Source organism: Hermetia illucens, chromosome 2 (genome assembly GCF_905115235.1).
Source record: "Hermetia illucens chromosome 2, iHerIll2.2.curated.20191125, whole genome shotgun sequence".
In the NCBI taxonomy this organism is placed as follows: Eukaryota; Metazoa; Arthropoda; class Insecta; order Diptera; family Stratiomyidae; genus Hermetia; species Hermetia illucens.
In genome coordinates this window covers 61,623,015-61,648,792 of record NC_051850.1, presented here as the reverse complement: position 1 = coordinate 61,648,792, position 25,778 = coordinate 61,623,015, and the positions used below count along the sequence as shown (strand labels likewise).

At 41.5% G+C, this 25,778-nt stretch overlaps 2 protein-coding genes across 2 annotated transcripts; one reads left to right on the top strand and one right to left on the bottom strand.

The window, feature by feature from the left end:
* Positions 1-520: 520 nt before the first annotated feature.
* LOC119647557 (eukaryotic translation initiation factor 2A) lies at positions 521-25,315 on the top strand. The gene is made up of 8 exons (XM_038048549.1): positions 521-840; positions 1,070-1,442; positions 13,820-14,093; positions 14,149-14,299; positions 14,360-14,530; positions 23,929-24,103; positions 24,165-24,436; positions 24,692-25,315. Exons 1-8 carry the CDS (start codon positions 807-809, stop codon positions 25,144-25,146), a joined length of 1,905 nt encoding a protein of 634 aa, XP_037904477.1. The 5' UTR covers positions 521-806; the 3' UTR covers positions 25,147-25,315.
* LOC119647559 (small integral membrane protein 8) lies at positions 25,221-25,767 on the bottom strand. The gene is made up of 2 exons (XM_038048552.1): positions 25,547-25,767; positions 25,221-25,486 (listed from the first exon to the last, which is right to left on the bottom strand). The coding sequence occupies exons 1-2, from the start codon at positions 25,667-25,669 to the stop codon at positions 25,328-25,330; spliced, it is 282 nt and encodes a 93-aa protein (XP_037904480.1). The 5' UTR covers positions 25,670-25,767; the 3' UTR covers positions 25,221-25,327.
* Positions 25,768-25,778: the final 11 nt, after the last annotated feature.

Below are 25,778 nucleotides of genomic sequence, written 5' to 3'. Positions count from 1 at the left end.
ATTATATTAAAGGTAATAATGTTATGTTTTTACACAAACATAAAGTAAAATACAGAGGTCGCGTACGACAAACAATTGTAATAGCCACCCATTGAAATAAAGTTTAGTGACATACTGCTAAATATAAGCTGGTGGAGGAATATTTACTGTTTATATATAAGCCACTATTAACAGATAAAATCAATTCAAATTAGACTAGTAATATTATTCACCACAACAAAAGGTATTGCAGAATATCTTAATGGCAAAGATCAGACTAGAATCTCTTTCAGGTTCTTTACATAAGTGAAGAAAAATAAAGGAAAAGTGCTTGCATACAATATGAAAGGCACATCGAATTAAAACTTAATCCCCATATTGGGAATCTATGCTATTATACTTACAAAAGGACGGTTTCCCAGTTATCGAGCAAAACGCACTCGGTTCCAATCCGAAAATTCAATTGCTATTGTTTTCAATATCCCAGAATGCCATGTTTGTCAGTTGAAGATTTCATACTTTTCAAATTCGTCATAGGCATAGGCGTTAAATGTTTTGGCTGCATTTTCGTTCCAATTTCTAGCTTTCCACTACATAATCCTGTTTGTCCCATTGATCGGGAGTTTGGACGCCTGTTATGCTGCTTTCCTCAACGTCGATATTCCCCTCAAGCACACCCGTTGATCGCTTAGCGAATATTTGAACCATTGTCCGCATGTGTTTACATTCTGCACTTGACAACCAGACGTCAGAAACTAGAAGACAGCACTCGTCGTCATTTGGCAGTTGGCATCCTCGCAGCTCAGATTTGAGGTTAGAATTTTGACATGGCTGTGGAAGGAATTTCTCCTGCTCTTGCAAGTAAATTACCTACTTTCTTGGATTTTAAGCGCTTCTCCAGAAAGCCGTCGCCTACCTGCCGTTGTACACCCGAGCGGGGGTGCATGAGAGAAGATTTGCGGTGAATCTGGCTCTGGGCTTCTGATTGACAGACCCAAGTGGCGAGATGTTGTGCAGACAGTCTGGCGAAAGCGCAATATTTACATATGATCCGGTTGCGTGAGCTAAACACTTTTCGTTGTATTTTCAGTCCGCTCCGGCACGGGTGTTGAGTTCTGGGCCCTCACGAATGGGAAGCTGCCCTACGCACCGAACTCGAGCTTACCGCGAGAGGAGAGTAAGAACTGTCGCGCGATTGTTTTCAGTTCCGATGGACGATACGCCGCTTTTGCGAATGGCAGCGCGGTCAAAATAATCGCAACGAGCGATTGGAAAGTGATATGTTCCTTGCCACGGCCTAAGGCCTTTCACCTCAAATTCTCCCCCAGGGGTAACTTTCTTGTAACTTGGGAGTTGTTCACCATAACCAAGGACAAGCCTGAAGGAGCCCCGAACCAGTACGTGTACGAAGTAGCGACTGGTGAGGAGGTGTTTTCGCTTATTCAGAAGAAACAGTCCGAATGGTAAGTAATCGATTGTGTTGAATGTTCTAGTTTAAATTATAGATCCTTAGCGAAATAACAGTAAACAAAACACGCTTCAATTCAAGACGTTGGATGTATTCATTCGATTTTCTGCAATTCCTTAGGGTGATGAAATCTTCAATTACGGTAGCGATTAAGTTGACTTGAGCCTCAAAATCTATGTATTCATCAAAAACAATTTCCGGAGACTATTTGTTAGTTGCATAAAGTGCAATGAGGAAACTTGACAATCGGAAGCCAAATTCTTTCCCCCTCTTTCCTAGCTTTCAATGTCATCATTATCTGCATTGGGTATTTTAATCTGTTTTATTTTGTTCGTAGGCGAATTTTAGTGTAATTCTGAACAAATCATCGTTAGCGGCGTGCTGAAATGTGCTTCAGTTCTCGAGATGCTTGCACTATTCTGCGCTGTGTTCCTGGGCCGACCTGTTCGCATGGCGTAGCATTGGTTGCGCTGTAAATATCCCCTGCTTTGTACCCACGCAGCGAAGCAGAAAGCTTTTTTCTTGAACTGGTTGATATTTGCTAGAATTAGATTTGAAACTCCACCAGATATTCATTTGAAATCTTGTGTCGGTAGCGCTAATCGTGAACCATCCATCTGATGTCGGCAGCAATGACGCTTCTGGGATATATAAGATGATCAACGTCCTCGATGCTCTGCTCATAGTTGAAATCTTTGAAGAAAAATGTCATGGTCCCTTGAGCCCTTCCACACCCTCCGGGCGAGGCAGGGCGAGGAACGTTATCGATGACATGATGCAATCCTGGACTCTGTTTTGGACCTTAAAATCCTCCGAGATTTTACCTCGGTTCAGCACAGGATATGTTGCTCTGATAATGGCTATCAGTTTCTCCGGAGTGCCCCTCCTGCGTAGAGCACGCCAGATACACTAGCTGAAAACACTGTCCAAAGCCTTCTCGAAATCGATCAAGAACAGAGCAAGCGGAGATAAGAACTCTCCTGCATTATTCCAGAATAGAACGATGCAGAAAGCCCGCTAGCCTTTTCTCTGCCAACCAAGCTTTCGAGATGTTTCATGATGTGTTCCAGGATTATTTTAGCTATTTTGACGACGACGGCAGGAAGCACACACATTCTAAAAACCAACTGCTGGTACGATAGTCAAAGGTTGTTATCCTTTGGTCCGTCCTTATCCAAGGCATGGATAATCTTCCTATCATCATCATCAACAGCGCAAAAACCGGTATATGGTCTAGGCCTGCTTTAGTAAGGAACTCCAGATTCCAGTTTTTCCCCGAGCTTCATTAATTTGATATCCCTAAAAGCTGTCGGGCGCCCTGATCGACGCCATCGCTCCATCTCAGGCAGGGTTTGCCTCGTCCTCTTTTTCTACCGTAGTTATTGCCCTTAGAAGTTCCGGACTCCTCTTCCCGATCATCCTCATCCATATGGATTAGCTGACCTGTCCACCGCAACATGTTGAGCCGGATTTTATCCACAAACATATGGTCGTGGTATCGCTCAAAGATTTCGTCGTTATGTAGACTACGGAATCGTCCATCATTATGCAGGGGGCCAAAAATTCTTCGAAGAATTCTTCTCTCCATCGCGGCTAAGATTTCGAAATTTTTTTTCGCTAAGAACCCAAATCATCGAGGAATACATAAGAACTGGCAAGATCATAGTTTTGTACTTTAAGAGCTTTGATTCTGAAATAGGCTCTGTTGGCAGCCAAGAGTCGTGCGCGGATTTCGTTGTCATAAAATTTATCGGTTGTGATTTTCGACCCTAAACAAGAGAAATTTTCAACGGTCTCAAAGTTGTAGTCTCCTATCTTTATTGTTTTCGTTTGACCATTGCGGTTCGGTGTTGTTCGTTCTTTGGTTTTTGGAGCTGACGTTGCCACTATGTACTTCGTCTTGCCTTCATTAATGTGCAGTCCGAGATCTCGCGCTGCCTGCTCGATCTGGATGAAGGTAGACTGTACATATCGGGTTGTTCTTTCCATAATGTCAATGTTAGGCCAGTAGTTGGGTGCACTTGAAGAGGCCTCCCGCATTCACATCTGCATCGCGAATTACTTCTTTCAGTGCCAGGTTAAAGAGGACGTATGATAGGGCATCCCATTGTCTTAGACCGTTGATGTCGAATGGTCTCAAGAGTCAGTCAGGGTCAGCCTAGTTAGTCTTATTATTTTCCCCCGAGATACCGAATTCTCTCATGGCCGTGTACAGTTTTACCCTGGCTATGCTATTATAGGCGGCTTTGAAGTCGATGAAAAGATGGTGCAATTGATGCCCATATTCTAGCAATTTTTCCATCGCTTGCCGCAGAGAGAAAATCTGATCTGTTGCTAATTTGCCTGGAGAGCAGCCTCTTTGGTATGTGTCAATGATGTTCTGGACGTATGGGGCTAACTGACCTAGCAAGATATCGGAGAATACCTTATAGATGGTACTCAGCAACGTGATACCTCTATAATTGCTGCGTTGCGTGATATCCCTCTTTTTATGTGTTGATAATGCTTCGTTGCCAGTCGCTAGGTATTGATTCGCTGTCCCACACCTTGAGCATCAGTTGATGAACCGCTTGGTGAAATTGGTCGCCTCCATATTTAACCAATTTTACTTATGGTTTTTAAGCCGGTGGATTGCACGGACTCTTTCCTCCATGGTTAGTGGTGGCAGTATATATTTTGATTGTTGAGCAGTTCATCATCAAAATACTCAACTCATCACTCTAATATGCCCATTCTGTCGGAAATCAGATTTCCCTCTTTGTCTCGGCAGGATGAGTATGAAGGTGTATAAGACTTCATCCTGCTGACATGTTGGTAAAACTTGCACGCCTGGTGCGGTTGCTCCCTGTACTTTTCGAGTTCACAGAACTGTTGGTTTTCCTAGGCTTCCTATTTCCGTCTGTGAAGTCGCTTCTCTGCTCGTAGTAGGTCTTTGCGAGTGCCCGCGTTCTTTGAGAATGCAGCTTTACTCGGTGGTTCCGTTGCTAGCATACATTTAGGAATGTTTTTGGTCATATTAATGATAATGTTCTTCAGGTGGTTGTGAAGATCATTTGTGGTTGCTTCATTTCCTGGACATTTGTTAGTTGCGGTTATTCCGCATCCATTTCCCCTTATATGTGTTACGGAGGACTGTGTTGTGAATGGCTTCAGTATTGTCTCTCACCTGATTGTCAGAGGGGATTCTAGGTGGTGTTGTTATTCGAGCTCGGAGCACCATGCCAACGAGATAGTGATCCGAGTCTATATTGGCCCCCCTATATGTTCTGACATTCATCAAGGCTGAGAGGTGACGGCGTTTACTCAACACGTGGTCAATTTGGTTGAAAGTGGTTCCGTCTGGAGAGGTCCACCTATGTTTGTGGACCATTTTCCGCGCAAACCGGGTACTTCCAACAACCATTTCGTGCGATATTGCTAACTGAATAATCTGCAGTCCGTTATCATTGTTATCCTTATGTAAGCTATGGAAGCCGACGTGTCGCCTGAATACGGGCTCCGTCCCTACTTGACTGTTGAAATGTCATATCATATCATACTTGGGACAGGCTTTGAGGGTCCGTTCAATTGCCTCGTACAAGGTATTCTTCTCCGACTTTGTAGTCTCCTCTGTAGGGCGTGAACGTTTATGAAGCTTATATTTTCATAGCCGATAACAGCAGTTTTCATTTTTCGGCTGACTAAGAAACCTACGCCGAGCACATGGTTTACTGGATGGCCGCTATAATATGTGGGGTAGTGACTCTTCTCCAGGCAACCGGTTTCTGCCTAGCGCATATCTTGCAATGGTGTTTCATCAGCCTTATATTGGGACAGGGTATCGGCTAGCTGCCGAGCAGCATTCGGTCTGTAAAGAACTCCTAGCGATCACTACATGGAGGTGGAGATAGGGTTTGGTAGTAGAGCTGTTAGTGTTGGTTCAGCAGGCGTTTCTCAGGTTGTATGCTCTATTGTGGGTAGCAATTCACATTTTGCCCTGGGAGCTATACTACCCTTTGACCGCCAACGTTTCTATACCAGGAGAAAATTCGAAATTTCCAATCCGCCTTTTAAAAGCAAGCGATACTTTGAGGGAGTTCTTAATCTCCATTGTCTGTCGATTTGTCTGTCTCAGACACTCAGTTTATTGGAAACGACTGGAACTGAGACCTGGACGCTACCAAACAAGGCGAGTTTATCAGCTGCGATAGTCATCGAGCAATCCATATGGAGGCTAGGTAGATTATGAATTTGCACTACCGAGATCCGCGGTGGGTGGTCGTTGGACTAAATGTACACTTGGGTTATGAGTTTTTGACACTTTTCAATTTTTGAATTTCCTGTGTTTCCAGATGATGAACTTTTGTCTAATTATTACATTTTGTTTGTGTTTTTTTTTCCAAAAAAGAAACTCCCGCGCAAAACATTACTTTATTTGCAAGGGTTTTTCATAGCTACGCGAATAGCAAATGACGGCAGCCATTTACATGTTTGTAGGTTGCGAATACTAAAAAAATTTAACAATTTTATTTGCTGTATTTGTGCATATGAAATGATGCTGTGGATGTTAATTTCTATCAGTGCACTTTAAACATCTGACATTATTTATTTGATGTTGAAAAAACATATGGATGAAGTTATGTTCAAAATGTCTTTAAATATAGACACCGTTGGTCGAATTTTCGGTTTATATGACAAACCTAAATGCCTAATAAAAGAATAAATAAGATATCGCAAGAATTCTTGAAGCTTTGTGAGAAATTAAACTTCTTTATTCTCGCAATGCAATAAATTTCGCATGCTATAACGTCGCTTGGAACAGACAGGAAGCAAAGGATCTTTTAGGCATTACAAAAGTGAGCGGAATTTTTTTGTATGAGGAAGGCAAGGAGTTTTACTTGAAACAAGTTGAATCAGGAGAACGTGTAGGTTACACGGCTAAAAAAGAAAAAAAAAAACAATTCATCCTTCAAAATGAATAAATAAATCAGGCCCCTTAGCAAGCCAAAAACAACAAGTTTAAATTAATGTCCATGTTTTTTTTACAGTTGATATATAAGTTAAGAAAAGAACCAGGTGTTTTTCCTTATACTGTAAATATTTTTATTTTTCTCCCGCATACAATTATTTTGAAGACCACGTGCCTCCTTCCTCAGTTAGTATTCCGCTTTCCTTAGTTAACCTATCTTAAACTACCCCTATTTATCTCGCAACTTTTCAGCTCTATAATTAATTTTCTGACCCTTCCCATATTTCCCCCTACTTTTTTTTTTATTACCTGCTGCATACCTTTTTTACCAGAGTCGTTGCACAGTTTCCTTCATCGTGATTTAAGGTTACCTGCCTCCCTTCTTTGATCCACACCCGCTTTATAACATCCACATTGTCCATCGTTAGGGTATGTCCCTCCTCCACCTTATGCCTTGCTACCATTGACTTGATGTTTCGAGGGTCGTCGCTTTTTCGTTTGTTGTAATCTCTTATGTGTTCCTCGAATTTTGTGGTCACTAGCTTTTTAGTCTGACCAATATATACTTTGTCACATTCTGGAGGTAGGTAACGATGAAGGAAACTGCAACCACCCTGGTAAAACAACTAATTCTTTTCTTAACTTACAAAAGCAATAGTTTACAAATGATAGTACTTCAATAAGATAATAGCAGTACTGATTACGCTGATGCAGAAGAGAATATTCCGATGAAACGAAGGTATATTCTACAAAATCGGCACCTCAGTTGGTATCAAAAGTGGGTGAGTCAACGAGAAAAGCATCGAAAGTTCTTCAAAACTTGACTGAAGAGAAAATGCCGGTTCTCACACCTTCATAATCAGGGACCTGGTTTCGAGTTATGAAGGATGCTGAAGAGGAGCTTTGTGTAAATTTTGATAATAATAATAATAATAATCGTTGGCGCAGCAATCCATATTGGATCAGGGCCTTGAAGTGTGTTAGAGCACTTCATTCAAGACCGTAACGGTACACTAGGAGGCAATGTGGTCAGCATTGCGCTCGCCCGAGATTATTACCCTGATTTGACTCAGGTACTCATTCACAGCTGAGTCGACTGGTATCCGACGTCAAATCACGATGCAAATTCCACTGCCACCAGTGAGATTTGAACCGCGACCTTCCGTATGACAGCCTAGTGCTCTAACCACTGAGCTATCCGGACACTAAATTTTGATGGAAAGAGAAAAATAAAGAATATCAGGCGGTTTGTCTCACAAACAAGAAAAGAACTTTGCAGTTTGGTGTTTCAGTTGTTGACAGTGAGTCAGCTAACGACATTTTTATTCCTCTGTAAGCCTTGCTGGATGGCTAAATGCATGGAACAATATCAACATGATTATTTGTAACACAACTGCAGTTAATGCAAGAAGGAAAAACGGAATAGTTGCTAACCACCAAGCACAATTCAGACGAAAGAATCTAGGAGCACCTAAGTTTATAGGATGTCAACATAACATTCATGATCTTCCTCTTCGCCACTTGGTGGAATCTGTGTTTTTAACCAAATCGCAGTCTCTCAGCATCAACTATATTTTGGTAGAATACGAGAATATGCAAAGAAGCTATTGTGAGCAGAAGCCTGGGATGGAGAGATGACTTTCAGTTCCTTTTCTAACACTAAGAAGGATATAGCCACTGACAGGAGCAAAAAATATAACCTTAAATCAAGTGGAAAAAGTTGCCCTCTCTCCATTGTGCCACGTGGAATTCAGGAGCAATATTTGCACTGATTGCTTATTTTCCTTCACAAAATGGAGAAATTATCCGAAACTTCCTTGTGACTTTATAGCAACTGTCTGAGCAAAGGCAGGATTTTAAAATTTGCACTATTCAGAGGACACATACATGTGATAACCAGTAGCTGTTATTACCAAATTAAATTGCGGAAAGACTTTAAAGTCGTTTACCACTCACTGGACAAAAGAACGTTCTGTGCCTCGTTCAAATATGGTGGCTGAGTGAGCTGCAAAATTAATGGAATAGCTTCACAAAACTTACAAAAGTGTCATGTATCTGAATGAGAAATTCATAAAAATAATTTAGAAATTGAAAATCATTCACATACTTTTTTATTAAAGTTTTGTTTGTAAAACAAAACCTTATTAAAATCGGTTTAATGTCTGTCTGTCTCTCTGTGACAAGCACTTTTCTCAGAAACGGCTATACCGATTGACACGAAATTTGGTGAGAAGGCAGGAATTGTAAACTTCCAGACATGCAGTGAGTGATATCCTTCTAGGTTGAATTTAGAGGGGGGTCCCCGTACATGTAAAAGGGTGGTGTAAAAATTTTTTTCACAGAATGTAGTCATGTGGGGTATCGAATGAAAGGTCTCGATTAGTAGCCGCTCTTAGTCGGGTCGCAAGTGATGATTTCTTTAACGGACCCGTTCTCAGAAACTACCCAACTGAAAAATCTGAAAAATTCATGAAGCTGCTTCTATATGGTGCCCAGGCCTCAAAATATTCTCCATATCGATATCTGTTCAAATTAAGTTAATAATAGTATATTACAATATTTTTGGGAAAATTGAGTAAAACCCCCCTTAGGTTTATCCCAGAGTTATATAACTTGGTAGTAGTATAAAATATAATATGAAGCATATTATCCCCAAGTTTGGTCAAAGTCATACTATTAGTAACAAAGTTACAGTAGCTCAAAGTTGTCTTTCCGTGTAAATTTACAACCCGAACTACTAATTCTGACATGCTAAATGCATATAGATAATGGACTACGTACAAATACCTGAAGCGCCCAGCTTCCGGTTTCCCGACTTGTATACCATATTCATAAGCAAATAAAACATATTGAAAATATTCTTCAAATTACAAATACCAATATGGGCGGAATTTTTTTTAAACCTTTAGAAAATTGGAGTTATTTTTTTTAGTTTTATACAAAAGTTCATCGTTTATCACCTCAGGCATTTGAATTTAAAAAAAATCATAACCCTAATGTACACGCAAAGCGGCTGCTCAATATGAATATATTCTCCCGACATCATTCTAATTCGAATGGTTTAATTGAAGGTGGTGTTTCTTTATTGGGGATTTTTCGTTGGGACACTTTTCCGAACACATTTGATTGGTGATTTTACGGGTATTTTTGGTATAGGGTTGCCATTGAATGTTTACAATTGGCAGAGTGTTAAGGCTGCAGGGTTGCTGTTCAAGAGGGATTAACACTTAGAAATAAAGTCGAATTATTCTCAACTCGAACTTTTTGACCTTTCATAGCGGTGCCATCAGTTTTCCAAATAAAATTCAACCTCTTAGTCGAACCATATTTTGTAACTTTGGCGAAATATTTCATACATTATAATTTTTCCAAGGAGAAATTGAAAAGTCGATTTCATGATCCAAATCACAAATTTTTCTATATTCATGTATGTAAGTGTATTGTAATGAAAGTGGGGCCCGCATTATTTTCACCGCGATCTTGGTCACCCGAGGCCCTTGAGCATAAAATGTCTCTATTTACATTTTTTATCCGAAAACTGCATACTCAAGGTTCTAAAGCAAGCAAGTCTACTCTTCAAAAATCTTTATGTACATATTTCCCATGGTAGTTCTAGTGGGAGGGTTAAAGAGAACGGAGCATGCAAATGAAAACAGTTGAAACTATTTTTGGATGATTCAGTTTAGAGGGAAGAAGTAATCTTCCCATTGGACGATCAATATTGGAGAAAGAGAAAGAAATTCCGCATAGAAATACGCAGTCGATTTTCGATAAATTAATATTTCGATTTTTTAGGTATAAATGAGTGCCCATTTTTAAGGTTTTGTGTAAAATAATTGGTGGAAAGGTGGGGACTATGAATGCTCACGCATACAATGAGTTACATCCTTTTACGTTGAATTTAAGTGGTGATCTCCATACATGCAAAAGGGGAGTGTACATTTTTTTCACCACCACAGTAATGTAAACTATGATATAGAGTATGATCCTGCCAAGTTTAGTGAAAGTCGCATTATTAATAAAAAGTTATAATAGGTTAAAATTGCCGCTTCTTTGCAAATTCAAGACTTTGAATGTCAATATCACTAGAAAGGGGTTATTCTCACATAATATATGCATATATTACGTGCTACATACTAATGGGGAAAGTGCACACTCAAATGTCTTTATATAAGAAATATAACCTTTCATACCTGAAGCGTCCAGATTCTGGTTTCCCGATTTTTTTGGTAGTAAAATGAACTTTTTTTCCAAATGCTCACCACTTTATTAAAAATGAATATTTCCAAAATCCGGAGCCCCTAAAAAAACACTGTTCCGCAGAAAGGGCTGTTGGGCAGTCATTTTGTAATATTTTTCTGTAAACAAATTTTTTTTCCAATCTTCTGAACATGCTTTATAACATGCTTAAAAAGAACAACTCGTTTACTTTTCCTTCCACTTAAAAAAAATCGCAAGGAAACTAAAACATTCAATCTCTACTAAAAGAACTATTGTGCTCCTTTTACTGTTTATAGTGCACCTATTAACTAAAGTATGTCAAGCAAGTCTATAACCGTCAGGAATTTTAATATATTCCCTACTACCAAGTATTTCAACTTCTCATTTGGCGTTAAGTATTCTCTTAGGTCCCTCGATCTACTTTGCATAAGTGCCAGACATTGCTCCGGAACGTGTATGGAGGTTTCGTCACTCTCTATACAGAATCTGCAAGCAGTATCCGTAGATATCGCTAGCTTCCTCAGATGATAGTTTAGGCGGGTGTGGCCAATGATTATTCCCTATAATCTCGAAGTTCTTCTTGGTGAGATTTAAACAGTCCTTCGTGCATATGGGTTTATATTCCTCCATAAGATGGTGGCAATACTACTTGTTCCCTTCATTAATGCAAACAAGTTCCCGTATGTCATTGCCACGCTCTCCCAGTTTATCCAGTTACTCCAACGTGTTTCAAACTTCTTATTGAAATGAAACGTCGTTTTTATGGTATCGTAATTCGGGTTACCGCCTAGAAAGTATATCAGCTGCTATGGACTTGTAAGTCACGAAAGCCATCGCAACTTTCCGACAAGTTTTTCCAATATATTTTTTTCAGAGTAATTTTTGGTATAGTATAATTCCCAAATATTTGATCTCTGTTTCTCGTTTCACCTCCATGTCATCTAACTTGATGCCTCTCAGGTGATCAAGTTTACGCTTCCTAGTGAATGGTACTATGGTACCTTTGACTGGATTGATGCGCAGCCCGCCTTCCTGCACCAGGAGCTAGTAACTCTGGAGTTGTATTTGTTAGCTTTCCTAGAAGTCAATCCAATATCACACCCCCCATACGCGGTTATAGTACCTTGCCCTGTGGACAGCCTACCTGTCGGTATTTCTATTTGCCTACTCTTTAACATTCTCCCCATCCAGAAGGCCAGGGTGTTTCACACTGTCATACAAATCAGGCCATCTTGTATCTCTGTGTGACATGTATTATCGAACGCTACTTCGATGTCCGAAAACGCTTGCAGTGCTATTTCTTTTGTTTCTATGGCATTCCGTAATACATCCGTCAGTGGTGTGAAATAATGAAACCATGCTTCGTCGGTTGCTACATATCTACGGATAAATTCGGGTTTTTGTGGAGGAAGAGCATCAAACACTGCTGAGAATCGTCAACTCGTGGTTGTTTTTGGTCGATTGTGAGCTCGTGAACAGTTAAGTTGTCACAGCTTTATACGGTGGAGCTCCATCTTGCATCAAAATTGTCTTCCCTCTATATTCTCCATTTACGGACATCCTTCTTCGACAAAGTGTAGTCGGTTTTTTCCGTGACTGTTTACACAATTTTCATGACTTTCCCGTTGGAGGTTTTGGCAGGCGATTGCTGATGATCTTTGTGGAAAGTAAAGGCTTCACACGTTGTCTATCGCCTCTTCTTGGTTTATCCAATGTACCGTTATCAGTTCGTGTCTACCGAGCCCCACGGATGCGTTCATCCGTGTCTTCACTATTCGTATGCCTGCTCCTGGCTTCTGTGAGAAGTGCCGATATTTCAGCACTTCTCCTTTTATCTTCCTTTTGAGAAAGTCTGCTTCCTTGGTAGTTGCTGTAACCAAGCCAATGTGTCTATTGAATTTATACTCTTTTTTGGATTCTGGTATTCACCACTGCTGTCGTCCAGGAATTGCAATTCCACATATTTAAGATTTCTAAGATCAATGTTGTTATATAAAATAATTGGCAAAAATTGCGGTGCTTGCCTTAATATGCAGTGTTAATATCAACTTATGATATCCTGTTGCGTTTCAAACCCTCCATTCATTCCCTTGAAAACAGTACTGTTGTCATCTATATATTTTCTTAGTGATTGCACGTTCATACAAATCATCTTCAAATTTTCGTATTTCCTCTTGGGAATCCACAGGCAATTGTATTTCTTTGGACATTTCCATTGAAAATTTGAGTACCTCTCTATCTAGAGTATTTTTTCCGGTACATTCATTCAGGCAATTTTTTGACGTGGGGTCTAGAGACTTTCGTGCCTCCTATATACGAAAATCCGCAAATCCTATGGAAACCATAACCATATGGAGGAAAGCGGTGTGCTATAAGTCTAGTATATTAAATTCGTGCTAAAGGATAGATGGCGAATAAAATCAAAGCACGGACACCGATAGGTTTCTCTGGCCGACTGGGCTACTGCACTAAAGTCCCAATATTCAGTTTGCAATGCGGTGGCCGAGAATGCCTCTTATATCATATAAAAATCGTTTGGAACTTGGACGGAAGTGTACTCTCTGCTTAGTATAAAACCTGGCCAATGAGCTTGTCCAGATTCATCTAATGGAATTTGGCGCGTAAAGTCCAGTGCACAGTTTAGTTCTTACTGCCATTGCGATAATTGAAGCGGAAGTTTTATCAACCTGACCAATGTTGCTGTTTAGCTGGGCCAGGTTCACGGGGTGATCTTTGTAAACAAGTGATTGGTAATAGCCACATAAAGAAAGTTTTGGAAGGATGAAATTCACAGGTCCTTTCGACGCCACACCATTCCACGTTTCACATTTCGGCGTTTCGGAACAAGGATTTTTCTTCCATATTTGTTTTCATTCTGGAGCTTGTGAAAAGCCTTTTTTGTCATCATTAAGGCTATCTGAGGCAGGTGCTGAGTCGTATGAAAAAATTAGGAGAATGCAGTTAATAATATTCTTGATTAGAAATCTGAGTGATGAAAACGACATGAACCCAATTAGAAAAAAATAGTCTCCAAAAATTGTTATGCAGGGTCGTTACCTTTGCTTCAAAACGTGCTGTGTCGTGTCAAGTAGAATCCCTTGATTTTCCAACAAATATGTTTTGTATTTTCTCAATTTGTGAGTAATAATATTTTTAGAATGAATCTTATTTACAAAGGAAATCATTCCCAAACTTTCTTACAGGGAACCATGCTGGTCGGCGGATGAGAGCTTGTTTGCATTAATGATTGGCGGTGAGGCACATTTTTACGAATTGAAGGGTAAGGAAGGTTTTGCTACATCCACCAATAAGCTGGGGAGCGGTCGAAATGGAGTATTGTCGATCGCACCTGGACAATGTCCTCCACATCTTGCGTTTTATGTACCCGGTGCCAAAGGAGCTCCTTCCATGTGTAAGATATATCGATATCCGGCACTGCAACAGAACCAGACAATTGCATGCAAAAGCTTTTTCCAAGTATTTAAATTTAATGTCAAAATTGTAGAACAATTATAATTGATTAAAATTCAAGGCCGATCGTGTGGAAATGATGTGGAATAAACGAGGCACTGGTCTATTATTGCTGACAAGTACGGAAGTGGATCAGACTGGGGCTTCATATTACGGCAAACAAGCACTTCATTTTATGTCCACGAAAGGAGATTCATTTGCAGTTCAATTAGGTATGATTTAGACGTAAGTGAGGAAGCGTTGTTGAAATAAACTTTTTGCTTATTTAACAGGAAAGGAGGGACCTATCCACTCTGTAACTTGGAGTCCAAAGTCAACGGAATTCGTGGTTGTCTACGGTTATATGCCAGCCAAGGCTACACTGTTCAACTTGAAATGCGATATTATATTTGACTTTGGAGAAGCTTCGCGTAATTGCAGCTATTTTAATGATTTTGGAAATTATATCCTTTTCAAAAAAGATAAAATTGAAAGGTAATGTAAGATTAAGTAAATTCGGAAGGCATCTGAATAGCAAGCTCAACTCAAGTGTCATATGTGATTAAATTTTCGACGACAGAGTGTTATGGGATACCAATCTCGCAATATCTTTAATTGAACTTATTTTAGTAGCTCAATGTTTGAGATATTGATCTCCAGAGCTGGAACTGGTAGGTTTACAAGCCACTGTCTCGATGTTGTCGCATAATAGATTATTCGGTGGCCTGAAAATGCATTTCAAATTGTCTTTAAAGAATGTATCCCAATAGGAATTCTGGAAAATATGCACCTGTCATGAATATTTCCACTCCTTCTATCTGTTGGAGGGTGCCGTCCCCACTTACTCGAGGAGGGCGATCAGACCCGAGTCTGCAAGGGACTCATCTGAAGTGGCTCTGCCACGGAGCCTCACTGGAGGTTATCTGGTACCATGGGAACCGGGATGGCCCTCTGAGAGCATATGCTCCAGGAGAATTCCTGGAGGATGTGTTCTCGGCCCGGTTATTTGCGGGTGGTCCCCTAGTGGTTTCATGGTGGTTGTGGTTATGCCTACTTCGCGGGCAGAGCTCCTCGGAGCTCAAGCGTGGAGTTGCGCTGTATAACTCGCGTGCCGTACCCCGTAGTTGTGGCAGAGGTGTTAGTTAGGCCTCGCATCAACTGGTATGAATGCTGAGCCTGCACCCAGTATAAACCAGTACCGCTGTGCTAGTCATGGCGGGGCTCTGATAGTGGTCCCAAAATCAATCCGTGTCCGAAAAGGACCGTGTACAGCGCGAAAAAAAAAACATTTTCGTCCTTGTAAAGTAGAGTTAACAGCCGGAAATTGAAAATTCTGGAGAATTTTCCCCCTTTAAGTACGCTGGCGATCTGACTCAGAAGTTAATTAAATGGCTGTGAATCGGCGCTGGCACACAAAGCGGTCGAAAGTCGCGACGTTGGCAGTGCGATAGTCGCGTACATGATGTGCTTTGCTACATGTGCAACGAAATTACTCCCACATGTATGTATATGTGCATATTGTTTCTCGGAGAGAATATATTCTCTTTTCACGAGAGAACATATGCTGATCGTCGAACATCCGCTTCGTTTTGTACATAACGCGAAATGCATCATATGTTTGTCATTTTTCCCTGAATGGTTCCTAGTGCGTTAATCCTCCACTGTTCTGCATCATGCATTCTTGGGGCGACCAATTCAAAGCGCATCATGTTCAAGTAATTTTTAAAGTGCAATTTGCTACTAAACTTCAAATTGACATTACTACAACCCCCGAGTCGCATTGTGCGCAAGCTTTGCGGCGGATTAACCGTCTCGGGTGCCAACGTCCTAATACGCTTCCATATATATATTGCCACATCGGCTCTTTCTCTTCCTTGTCTGTCGTCTCTGGAAATGCAGGAGTCGGGACGACAGAGTTTATGTGTAGGGTGCAACCATGCTTTTGTTAAAACCATTATACATATCTATGTTATGCGCCACAAAGTCGAACAATTTCAACTTTTTACGATATTATGAATCTTTTGTGAACTCAAGTTCATAAACATACATATACAGGGTGAACAGGAGTATGGTATCACTTACTTTTTCAAAGATTCCAAAAAGTATCGAAACTACTGAATTGTTTTTAATTAATTTAATAAGCATAAGTGAACAAAATAGTTTTCGCTGTAAACTAGGCACACTGCAAAGAGCCGTGTGTCTGGGTATCACCGGTGCCATGAGCATGACATCTGGCGCAGCTCTGAATGCATTGTTCAATTTGCAGCCCTTGGATTTGTTTATTCAGAGCCCTGTAATGAAAGCAGCTCATAAACTAGTTCGATTAGATCTATGGGGAAACAATGGACATACGGGCACAGAGCATTGGAAGAGTTATTGGGAGAACTGAATCCAGTTTTCGCAATGCCTTTTGATTTTCGTATCACCATGCATCTGTTTGGTAGAAAATTGGGACCAGCCAGAAGAATGCGTGCCAGGATATACTGACGTCAGCTACACCGATGGCTCAAAAACAGAACAGGGCTCAGGAGCACCTACCTCTCGAATAAAAACGAGAAGTGGGCTTTTCCCTTTTCAGGCTGAAGTGTATGCGATCCTAAGGGTGGCAACCTGGATAATTGACGAGCGGTTGAAGGGCAAGTGCGTCGCAATCTGTAGCGATATTCAAGTTGCTTTGAAAGCATTGATCAGTCCTTTGTTCACTTCAAAAATCGTTCAGGAAAGTTCAGTTTCCCCTTGCTCGGACCGGAACCAGAAATTGGGGTGTCAGTAGCATTGGCTAATGCCGCTATCAAAAACTGGGAACAAGCTTGCCATAATGACAGGTGGCTGAGCCTTAATGCTGCTAAACACATCAAACTTTTCCTCACCTTCCTGCTTTGCCTCTCCCCCCATCTCAAACACATACACAAGCGTACATGTTAAATAATACAATTTGTCAGATTAATATTTGGTGTGATGTCCTTTCATTTCGCAACATTCATTTATTTTCCTTGGGAAAACATCCAAACCTTTGAGAAGTACTGTGACAGTGAGCCCCATCTTGCATAAGAATGGGAGGTATTCCTTTTGGATATTGTTGCGGGTTGTTGAGACACTTCCCGTAGATCGGTAACATTTTGTTTCGATAGTACTCGCCATTAACCGTACAGTTTTCATTCATGATGATAAGCATGGACGTATAAATTTATCGCTCCGGCCACAATGATTTTAAGCCCTGGTTTAGGTCGTTGAATTGGCTGTATCGTTTTCGGATCCGATGTTTTCGCTCGTATATTTTTGTTTGGTTTTGGAAAAATCTTGGTAGGGGATTCATCTGTAAAAGTTTGTAAACTCGTTGTTTCTTACCTCTCGCATTTTCTAGTGTTAAGCCTTCGTCGATTAATTTCTAACAAAACATTTTCCTGTCTTCAGTGTTCTTTTAGATTAGAAGTTGTTTCGTTGACCTCTACATATTATCCCCCACGAAAGGCTCCTGATGTAATCTTTGACGATAGTTCTGGAGGCTTTTTTCCTTGATGCTTGAATTCAGGTGATTGGTTCAGGATTTTTTTACAGTCCTTGTTCTGGTTCCAACTTCATCCTTAATTAGCATTTTTATTTTTTCTTATCGCCCGGTAGGAGCACTTGCAGCCCTCCACTTTTCTCCCATTCTTCAATTTGTTCTGGACCTTACTGGGCCCACAAAATGACAGCCTTTCTCGAAAAACTAAGCTGTCGGTCGGTCCTGTTGACATAGATCCTGAATTTGCTGCTGTGTCTCTTTTGATAATACCATAGTGTTAGAGAAAGATGCCCATTCCATAAAAAATCCTGCATTCTTAAAAAAAGTCAAATTTTTCTGAAGGACTACCTTGAATTTGTTATCTTCCGGGAAATATTCTTTTCATATAACTATAAACATTACATTAATTCAGGAGTTGCGGCTATGGTAATTTTCGTATACGTCACTAACTTATTCAACTTGTATTAAGATTTTCCATTTTCACTTTTCTGGATCGGAGCGGAACTGCAAAATGACTACCTCATTGAGGGGTACTCCTCCTTTTATAAGAGTGTGATCCTCTAAATTGAATATCTAGCTGCTACTATTGTTCTGAATGGTGTGTTGTGAATCTTGAGACAACATTTTATCAGTAGCGTCATGTTGGAGGCTAGGATTTTTAATTAGTTTACTTGACGATGAGGATCCGGGTAGCAATGGGAAATCTTTTTTATTGAAAGTGAGGATTAAGGGCTTTTTCGCTCTTCAGAGCTTTTCACTTCTTGTATAGCCTTTATTCCGTTCGCTAACGGGGTCGACTCGTCGGATTCGCTACTCTTATTGGCTAGAGTTGAGACCCTCTCCAACCATCATCTAGCATATCAAGCTATCGTCGTTGTGGTTAAACTTTAAGTCTTTTCTCATGGACCAATCACTATTAGCAGACAAACATTTCGCTGTTCCTAAGGGGAGTCGAAATTATAGATTGGATTGAGGTGGATTGTTTCAGAACCGGGGGATAATCCGAAAGTTACACCTCGACTCAAGTCTCGCTAGAGGAACTAGAACTTGACCTCAAGACATTTTGGGGTATACCACTGAATAAGGACGACAGAGTAATGCTTTGGAAGAGCAGAAGTGCGAGAAGCTTTATTCAGAGGGCCACTATTGGGCGGAAGAGGGAAGATATGTGCTCCCAACTCGCTAGCATTTGGAAGGGCTGAGATCGAGTACCTCTTACCATAAAGCTGTTTATTATTTGGCGCAGGAAAAGGGCTGGTGCAAAAATAAAGAACTCAAGATGAAATCGGACGCTTGCTTGAGTATCTCGACTTGTGGCACATGGAGGAGGTACCGACAAATTTAGAAGGAGACAAAAGTAGAAACGTCTATTATATGCTCTATTTGTCAGCCTAAACTCCAGAATCACATTGTCACGCGAAAGTTTGAATTTGTATTTTCTCCTGTATCCTGTTAAGTCCGGAGGAATCCTGAATCCTGTGGAGGAATAATTCGGAATGTCCACTCAGTGGATATTTCCTCAAAACAGTGAGAGATTGTGCGCCTTGGAAAGCAATTAGAATACTGCATCAATTAGCCCGTCATAATTTTCCCGGGGCTGGATAAAAAAGAATGTGTTCTACATGGATGATGGTACCTCCTAGAGGAACCATCATCCATTCGAATACTTTCGGAAACCTTGGCGAAATGAAAGCTTCCTTTGTCCAAGTGTGCCTCTAATCGGAAGGAAACTATCATACATGTAAGGGCAAAAAGCTGAAACTGACATTAAAATGTTGTAGGTACCCTGCAATTCCTAAGAGGACTGTTTTCTGTATCAAATCAAACCTGTATCGATTGTCTAATTTACCCAAAACAAGGTTCTTAATATCACTGCATCATTGAGTTCTCGGCAGCGTGAACTACGTGAGCATGTCATCGAAGACATCTTTCTCAATTTTTCCATTATGGGTGCAATGTCCTCATTTGAACCGACATGTGTTGCGATTTTCTTTCTGAATAGTATAAATTCGGAGCGTTTTTGATAAATGTCGTCTGAAGACGATTGCTTTTGCCCACAAGTCATTCATTTGCCGAGCTACAAGCCATGGTGATGTTGTGCTAATTGAATAGTCGACATTTCGACGGTCGATAACAATGTGGCGGGCCATGTCCGAATTGCTAGTATCTTAGTTGTGGCTTTGAGTGGGATCAGTCTTGCCATCCGAATAATAATCCCATCGGACAATTGTTCTGTAAATGGCTTAGGTTTTCCTTGCCTACTTGGCTAATTCATATGCGCTCGTTATCAACAATTGAGGTGTTGTTCGAAGAATTGTACCCTTCATTTCTGGAAGGAAAAAACTATTCAGTTTCCTCCTTTTTGCCAATAATATCATTATGGTTTTATTTATACCTATCAACGGTATTTTGTATATTTCTACACACATTTTCGAGATCCCGATCAATAATAACCACAGCCATGTCATACGCATTAACTTGGGTGTGTACTGGCAGATTTGCAGTTCGCATGATAGTGAGTTGCTTAACCTAGTCCACAAAATTGGCGATGCCACACCTCCTTAGAAGTAGCCTTTCGTCGTTTTTGTTGTTATGTAACAATCCACACCTACATCAGCACGCAGCACGCATTTAATTAAGGTTTCATTGGTACCATGCTCTCTGGTGACAATCCAAAGCTTTTGCAATGTCTACAAACATCTCCATTGCGTACTCGCCTTTCAGAGTTGCATCCTCTACCTTTGAAACCAGAGAGTGAAGAGCAGATTTACTTTAAGTGGGTGCGATCTTAGCATTTTCTCGCGAGTGTGACTCAACCGGTCTCTCCAGACTTTTCAACAAAAATGAAGTTAAGCTGATATGTTTGAAGTTCTTTGGATATAAAGTCCTCTTTTTCAGGCTTAGGGATGAAGACTACCTTAACCACGACGTACTCCAGAGCAAGGTATCCTCGAAAAATATTTCTTACAAGTTGCTCTATATCTCTCTATGTCTCTTGCCATAAACCTGGCATTGTAAGTTGATTGCAAATAGGCCCCATGGTTGCCTCTAACAACTTTGACATCAGGACGTAGGCTCTCGGATTGGAGGATCTTATTTATCTAATATCATAGGTCTTGTTAAAACGAACTCGTGGCTCTTGCCCAGAAGTAAATAAGGGCAGTCTTACAGCTTTGCTAGCCTTGTTGCCAATAGATAGGAAGAGGTTTTGTCATAAGTGCTGCTGCGTCCAGTGTGGATCTTACCGAGATTACCAGCTTGTCTCCACCTTTCGTTGAAAATTCCGCTTTCTTTTGTCCGATTTTTTCTGGTACGTTGTGATCTAACAACGGGCAATTTAGAAATCATTCCAAAGAAGCTCCGTCTGCTGTCGTCGGCTAGGAGTCTTTACAGGTTCCTTTTCCATTTTCTAAAAGAAGTACGCAACAGTGTCATCGACACGCCGACTGTAGTCGGGTTTTCGGTTCCTCTCGTTACAGTTGCTGTACTCCCTTTTTAAATTAGGTGTAAGCTTTCCACTGAAGTGGAGAGCATGTTTTTCACAGATTTCTCCGTGGCGTCATATGAATATGGTGAAGCCTCCTAAATCCGTGCCTCGGTCGGCTGGGTTCGAAGTCGGTGGCTCCTTACCACTTGAATATTATTAGTAATAAACTACTACAGGCTCCTCCTCCACGACAAGGTAGAGTCCGAGGAGGAAAACAAAAACAATAATCATCATCCCAAAGTACGGATGAAAAATTAAACTTTTATTAACATTGGACACCATTTCGGTTTCTTTCAATTTGGACAATATATGCGAGCAGGGTCCTGCAGCATGTTCGTTACACAAAAAAAACATGACAAACGCGGGAAGTGTGCGGCATATTTTTAAGCTGTTCAGGACTGAGAAGAGGGCGATTTTCATCAGACTCGGAATATAGTGACGACAAAACTGAAGGTCGATAAAGGGACCATATATAATTTTCACCTCGGGCCCGGATTTTCTCCCCATCGCCTTGCCCACCGATGTGATTTTAATAGTATAATCCGAGATTTTTAAATCACACATCATTGCACTGACTGTACCTAGCAGCCTATAGACATAGCTCAGGAAGTAAAACTTTAGTTTGGGACTTTTTTTTCCTTATTCGCTTTGTTATCAATCGGCCGCTGAGCAAAACGAATACTTTTGCTAGTCATTGCGCAATCCTTCAAAATGCAAAATTGCAATTTGATAAGAATTAGCTTTGGGGTTATATCTTCCCTCAGATATTTTCTTCTGATTACTGGCACTTTCCGCACAATTACTCACTCTCATTTATTCAAGAGTGTAACAACTATAATTGCTCTATAGATAAAAACCGCAAGTCGCGGTTTCACTGCTAGGATCACTTAATCGAGGTGAGATAGGGGTGCCTACTATCTACACTGACTCTTCTACAGCTTTCGATACGGTAAATCACAAGATACTGCTGCCCAAATTTTCGCCTCTAGGCTTTCCGATTCCACTTGCTACATGACTCACCTCTTACCTCTTCAACCGATCCTGCCGCGTCTTTTTTTATGGTTGTATATCCTGTTCCTTCTCCTCTTCTTCTGGCGCCCCTCAGAGATCTATTCTGGGCCCTTTACTATTTTTTATCAACAGCCTTTTCACCATCCTTACTTGTCCCTGTTTGTTCTATGCCTGTTTTCTATGCCTGTTCTATGCTGTTTTCTACTATACCGTCGCCTATGGACTTTGTGTTCCTCCAACCAAAGCTAGACACTTTGGATCACTGATGCACTGCTGCTAGTTTAGTGCTGAATGTCAGAAAGTGTCACTTGATGAGCTACTCGCTTAAACCTTCACCCGCTTCCGTTTGATACTCGATAATCGAATAGTCCTTATCAGAAATTCACTGAAGACCTCGGAGTCACATTCGACAATACGCTCCGCTGCGACATTCACCACCTCAAAGTCACCGATCGAGCAGCAACGATGTCCGGATTTACACTTCGCTCCACCTCTAATTTTAACTCCAACCATACTCTCCTTACCTTGCTTCATAAGAAGTACCCTCGAGTACTGCTTCGTAAACTGGTGACCCTCCAGTCTGTGATTGTCTTACCCTTGAAAAGGGGCAACGTACATTAACTCGTTCCCTCTTCTTTTAGAAAAATTTTCGTCCTCTGGGCTACCTTTTCCGCCTCCGCATTCTGAATCTCCCCATCTTACAATAGAGTAGAACCTATCTGGATGCCTGTATATTTTTTAAACTTTCCTTGGGTTTGATGGACTTCTCCACCTCTAATGACATCGCCCTTCGTGGAGTTGGAAATAGTTCCTCAATTACTAGACTTTGTCGGAGTATAGGTTCATGCTTTCTCTTCCTGCTGAGGGCAGTGAGTTCTTGAGGGTTTAATGTGAGCACTTGTCTGGACGACTTAATCCCACGATCTTCTTAAGACATGGATAGATTTTGTGACCACAATCAGAGCCCCGCTGAGACAAGCAACAACGGTACTAGTCTATACCAAGTGCATGGCTTAGCATTCATACTGGTGGATGCAAGACCTACCTAAATCTCTACCGAACTAAGGAGTACGGGACCCGTGTTAAAACGCAACACCACGCCGAAGCCCGAAGGTCTCTTCTCGCTTGAGCATAACCAACAACCCCCATGAAGCTCGCACTAGGGGGTTAACCGCAAATAACCGAGTGTCACATACAACGAGAGTTGTATGTTGGGTATGAGAGTCCAGGGGCTATCTCGGTTCCCATGGTACCAGTATACCCTGGTGAGGTTTCGTGACCAGTTTGCCCACTTCAAATGAGACCCCTTGCAGACTCGGGTCTGATCGCCCTGATTAGGCCTTTGGAGCATTCGCCTACTGCATCACGGCCGGCAAGCCAAAGTGAGTACAGCGTCTCCCGGTGCTACCACTATGGAGGTTCTCCTCGGCCACTTGGTTTTGGTTTGGCCGACAGGGTTGCCGCCCCGTCTTCCTCATCGCCACCTCTGAGCACCTGCTGAGGGCAATAAATGAATGAAGTTTGCTCTGTTTATTGTTCGTCAATAATAAATAGATTATTAACTTCATAAGGAAAGAGAATCAGCCAAAAATTTGATAGTTCGCAGAACGTTCGTGCACGACGAACCGGTCTATTGGACCCTAATTAGGATTGATTTCGCTAAAAGTTGAAGAATTTGGTTATAATCCAAACATTTGCGAGCGCAATAGTCACCAAATTGCTTCACGGTAGCATGTTACGGCTTGAAATGTTTCAAGTTCTAGATTTTTCTGTTATAGCCCTTCCTATGAGTTGTGTCTCTTCAGGACAACGTCGATTTCCAAATACATTGCATCGTTTTTTCCTTGACTAAAAGACACTGCTTATCCTGGCTGGCTTCGGCAACCTGCGAGGATATGTCGAAGTGTGGGATATGAATAGGAGGAAGCAGATTTCGTCCATGCAAGCGCCGGATTCCACCTTGTTGGAATGGTGTCCTACCGGTGAAACGTTCGTTACTGCAACGACTGCACCACGACTTCGAATTGCAAACGGGTAAGTCTCCATTTGTTTTTATTTAAGTTCACCTTATTGACAATTTTTTTCTGATGTTTAGCTTCAAAGTATGGCACTATTCTGGGGCATTACTGCACGAAACCCTTTGGCCGCAGGGGCAAGAGTTACTGGAAGTAATGTGGCAGAAGTTCGGTGAAGGAGTGTTCAAGGAAAACCCCATCACAGATGTGAAGGTCGAAGGAATCAAGTCGAGCCAACCGGAAGCTAGCAAGCAAGTTTACCAACCTCCTAACGTGCGACTAATGAAGGAAGGAAGGCTCAGTGGAAACGGTGACGTCGAACAGCAGCCGATTATACCAGGATTGCCACCAGGTAAAAAACGGAAATATTGGGATAACCGCAGGGAAGGGTATGGCCAGCGGCGCGATAGACACTACAATAACAGAAATTGGCGGGATCCTCCGTTCAACAAAAAGCGAAGATACTACTAAGTTTGCGTACACAGACCGCCCCGTTTAGTGTTAGCTCCCCTCAGTCGACATGTCCCATCAATGCATCAATAAAATAGAATTTAGTGAAGAGTGAACCCTTCTATTAATGTGTGTTTTCTCCTCTTGCTCTTTAAAGGTTACACAGGCCAAAAGAACACCTCGTCAAATTCTAATCGGCAAAAGAAGTCCCGAAAGAAGAAGGAAAACAAGAACTCGGAGGCGGGTTCCAAGCAAGCTGCTCCTAAGGGTGCGAACAGACAACCGCAGCAGCAGAGCCAACAGCAGGAAACAGATACCAATGAGCAGGCCAACTCTGCCGGCGACAATAACAGTAAACAGATAAAGGAGCAGGCCAAGCCGCAACACCGAAATGCGCAGAAAAATCGGAAAAATATGCACGTCAGTCTTCCGCCAACTGGTGATCCTGAAAAAGATCAGAAAATGCGCAACATTGCCAAACGACTGCAAGATATCGCAAAATTGAAAACGAAACAAAGTAAGGGCGAACGTCTCGAGGCAAACCAAATGGCGAAAATTGCAACAGAAAACGCTTTAATAGAAGAATTGAATTCACTAAAATTAGCATCGTAAAACCGGAATCGGCCGCGGCAGCATTTAAGAGCTCCAGCATTGTTGTTTCGAGTCAAAACATGAAGTCGTTGAAATTATTTGTTTACGCGTCTATTCTAAATGTTCAAAATTGTCAACAACAATAACGGCATAAATAAATTAAATTTTCCTTTTTGATACACTTCTCGAAGCCGGCGGCGTTTCAGTTCTCCCACTTAGAGCGCTTCTTCACGAACACCTCGCTGCCGTCGTCCTGCACCGCCGAGTAGTATCCCATGCCTTCGTACTTGGACCGCATGTAGGCCACGTATCCTAGCGCGAGCCCAAAGGCGGCAAGACCGATAGACATGATGACGATGTTCTGCAAGGGAAGAAGTGGATCAGTTTGTTCCTTGGTTAGGGGGGAGCATTGTTTACATACTGGCTTCGCGTAGAGTTCGTAGTTGACCACACGGAAGAGGGTCGTGGAACGGAGTGATCTTATTCCATCTCCCGGTTGTGCTTTGGGAGGGTCTACTTTCTCGCCAATACCTTTATCTGACATTATTCCGTTCCCCTATTATTTAATCGGTTGGGTCCTGACGGGATCATATGGCGGTTTGGTGTTTGCGATTACTTGGGCTGTCAATTAAGCTAATGCTGCTTTCCAACTT

Coding starts and splice junctions, on each gene's coding strand:
- LOC119647559 (XM_038048552.1), bottom strand. CDS start 25,669: ATGTCAGATAAAGGTATTGGCGAGAAAGTAGACCCTCCCAAAGCACAA. Junction 25,487..25,546: donor ACGAACTCTACGCGAAGCCA/GTATGTAAACAA, acceptor CTTCCCTTGCAG/AACATCGTCATCATGTCTAT.
- LOC119647557 (XM_038048549.1), top strand. CDS start 807: ATGGCTGTGGAAGGAATTTCTCCTGCTCTTGCAA. Junction 14,300..14,359: donor TTCATTTGCAGTTCAATTAG/GTATGATTTAGA, acceptor CTTATTTAACAG/GAAAGGAGGGACCTATCCAC. Junction 24,104..24,164: donor CGACTTCGAATTGCAAACGG/GTAAGTCTCCAT, acceptor TCTGATGTTTAG/CTTCAAAGTATGGCACTATT.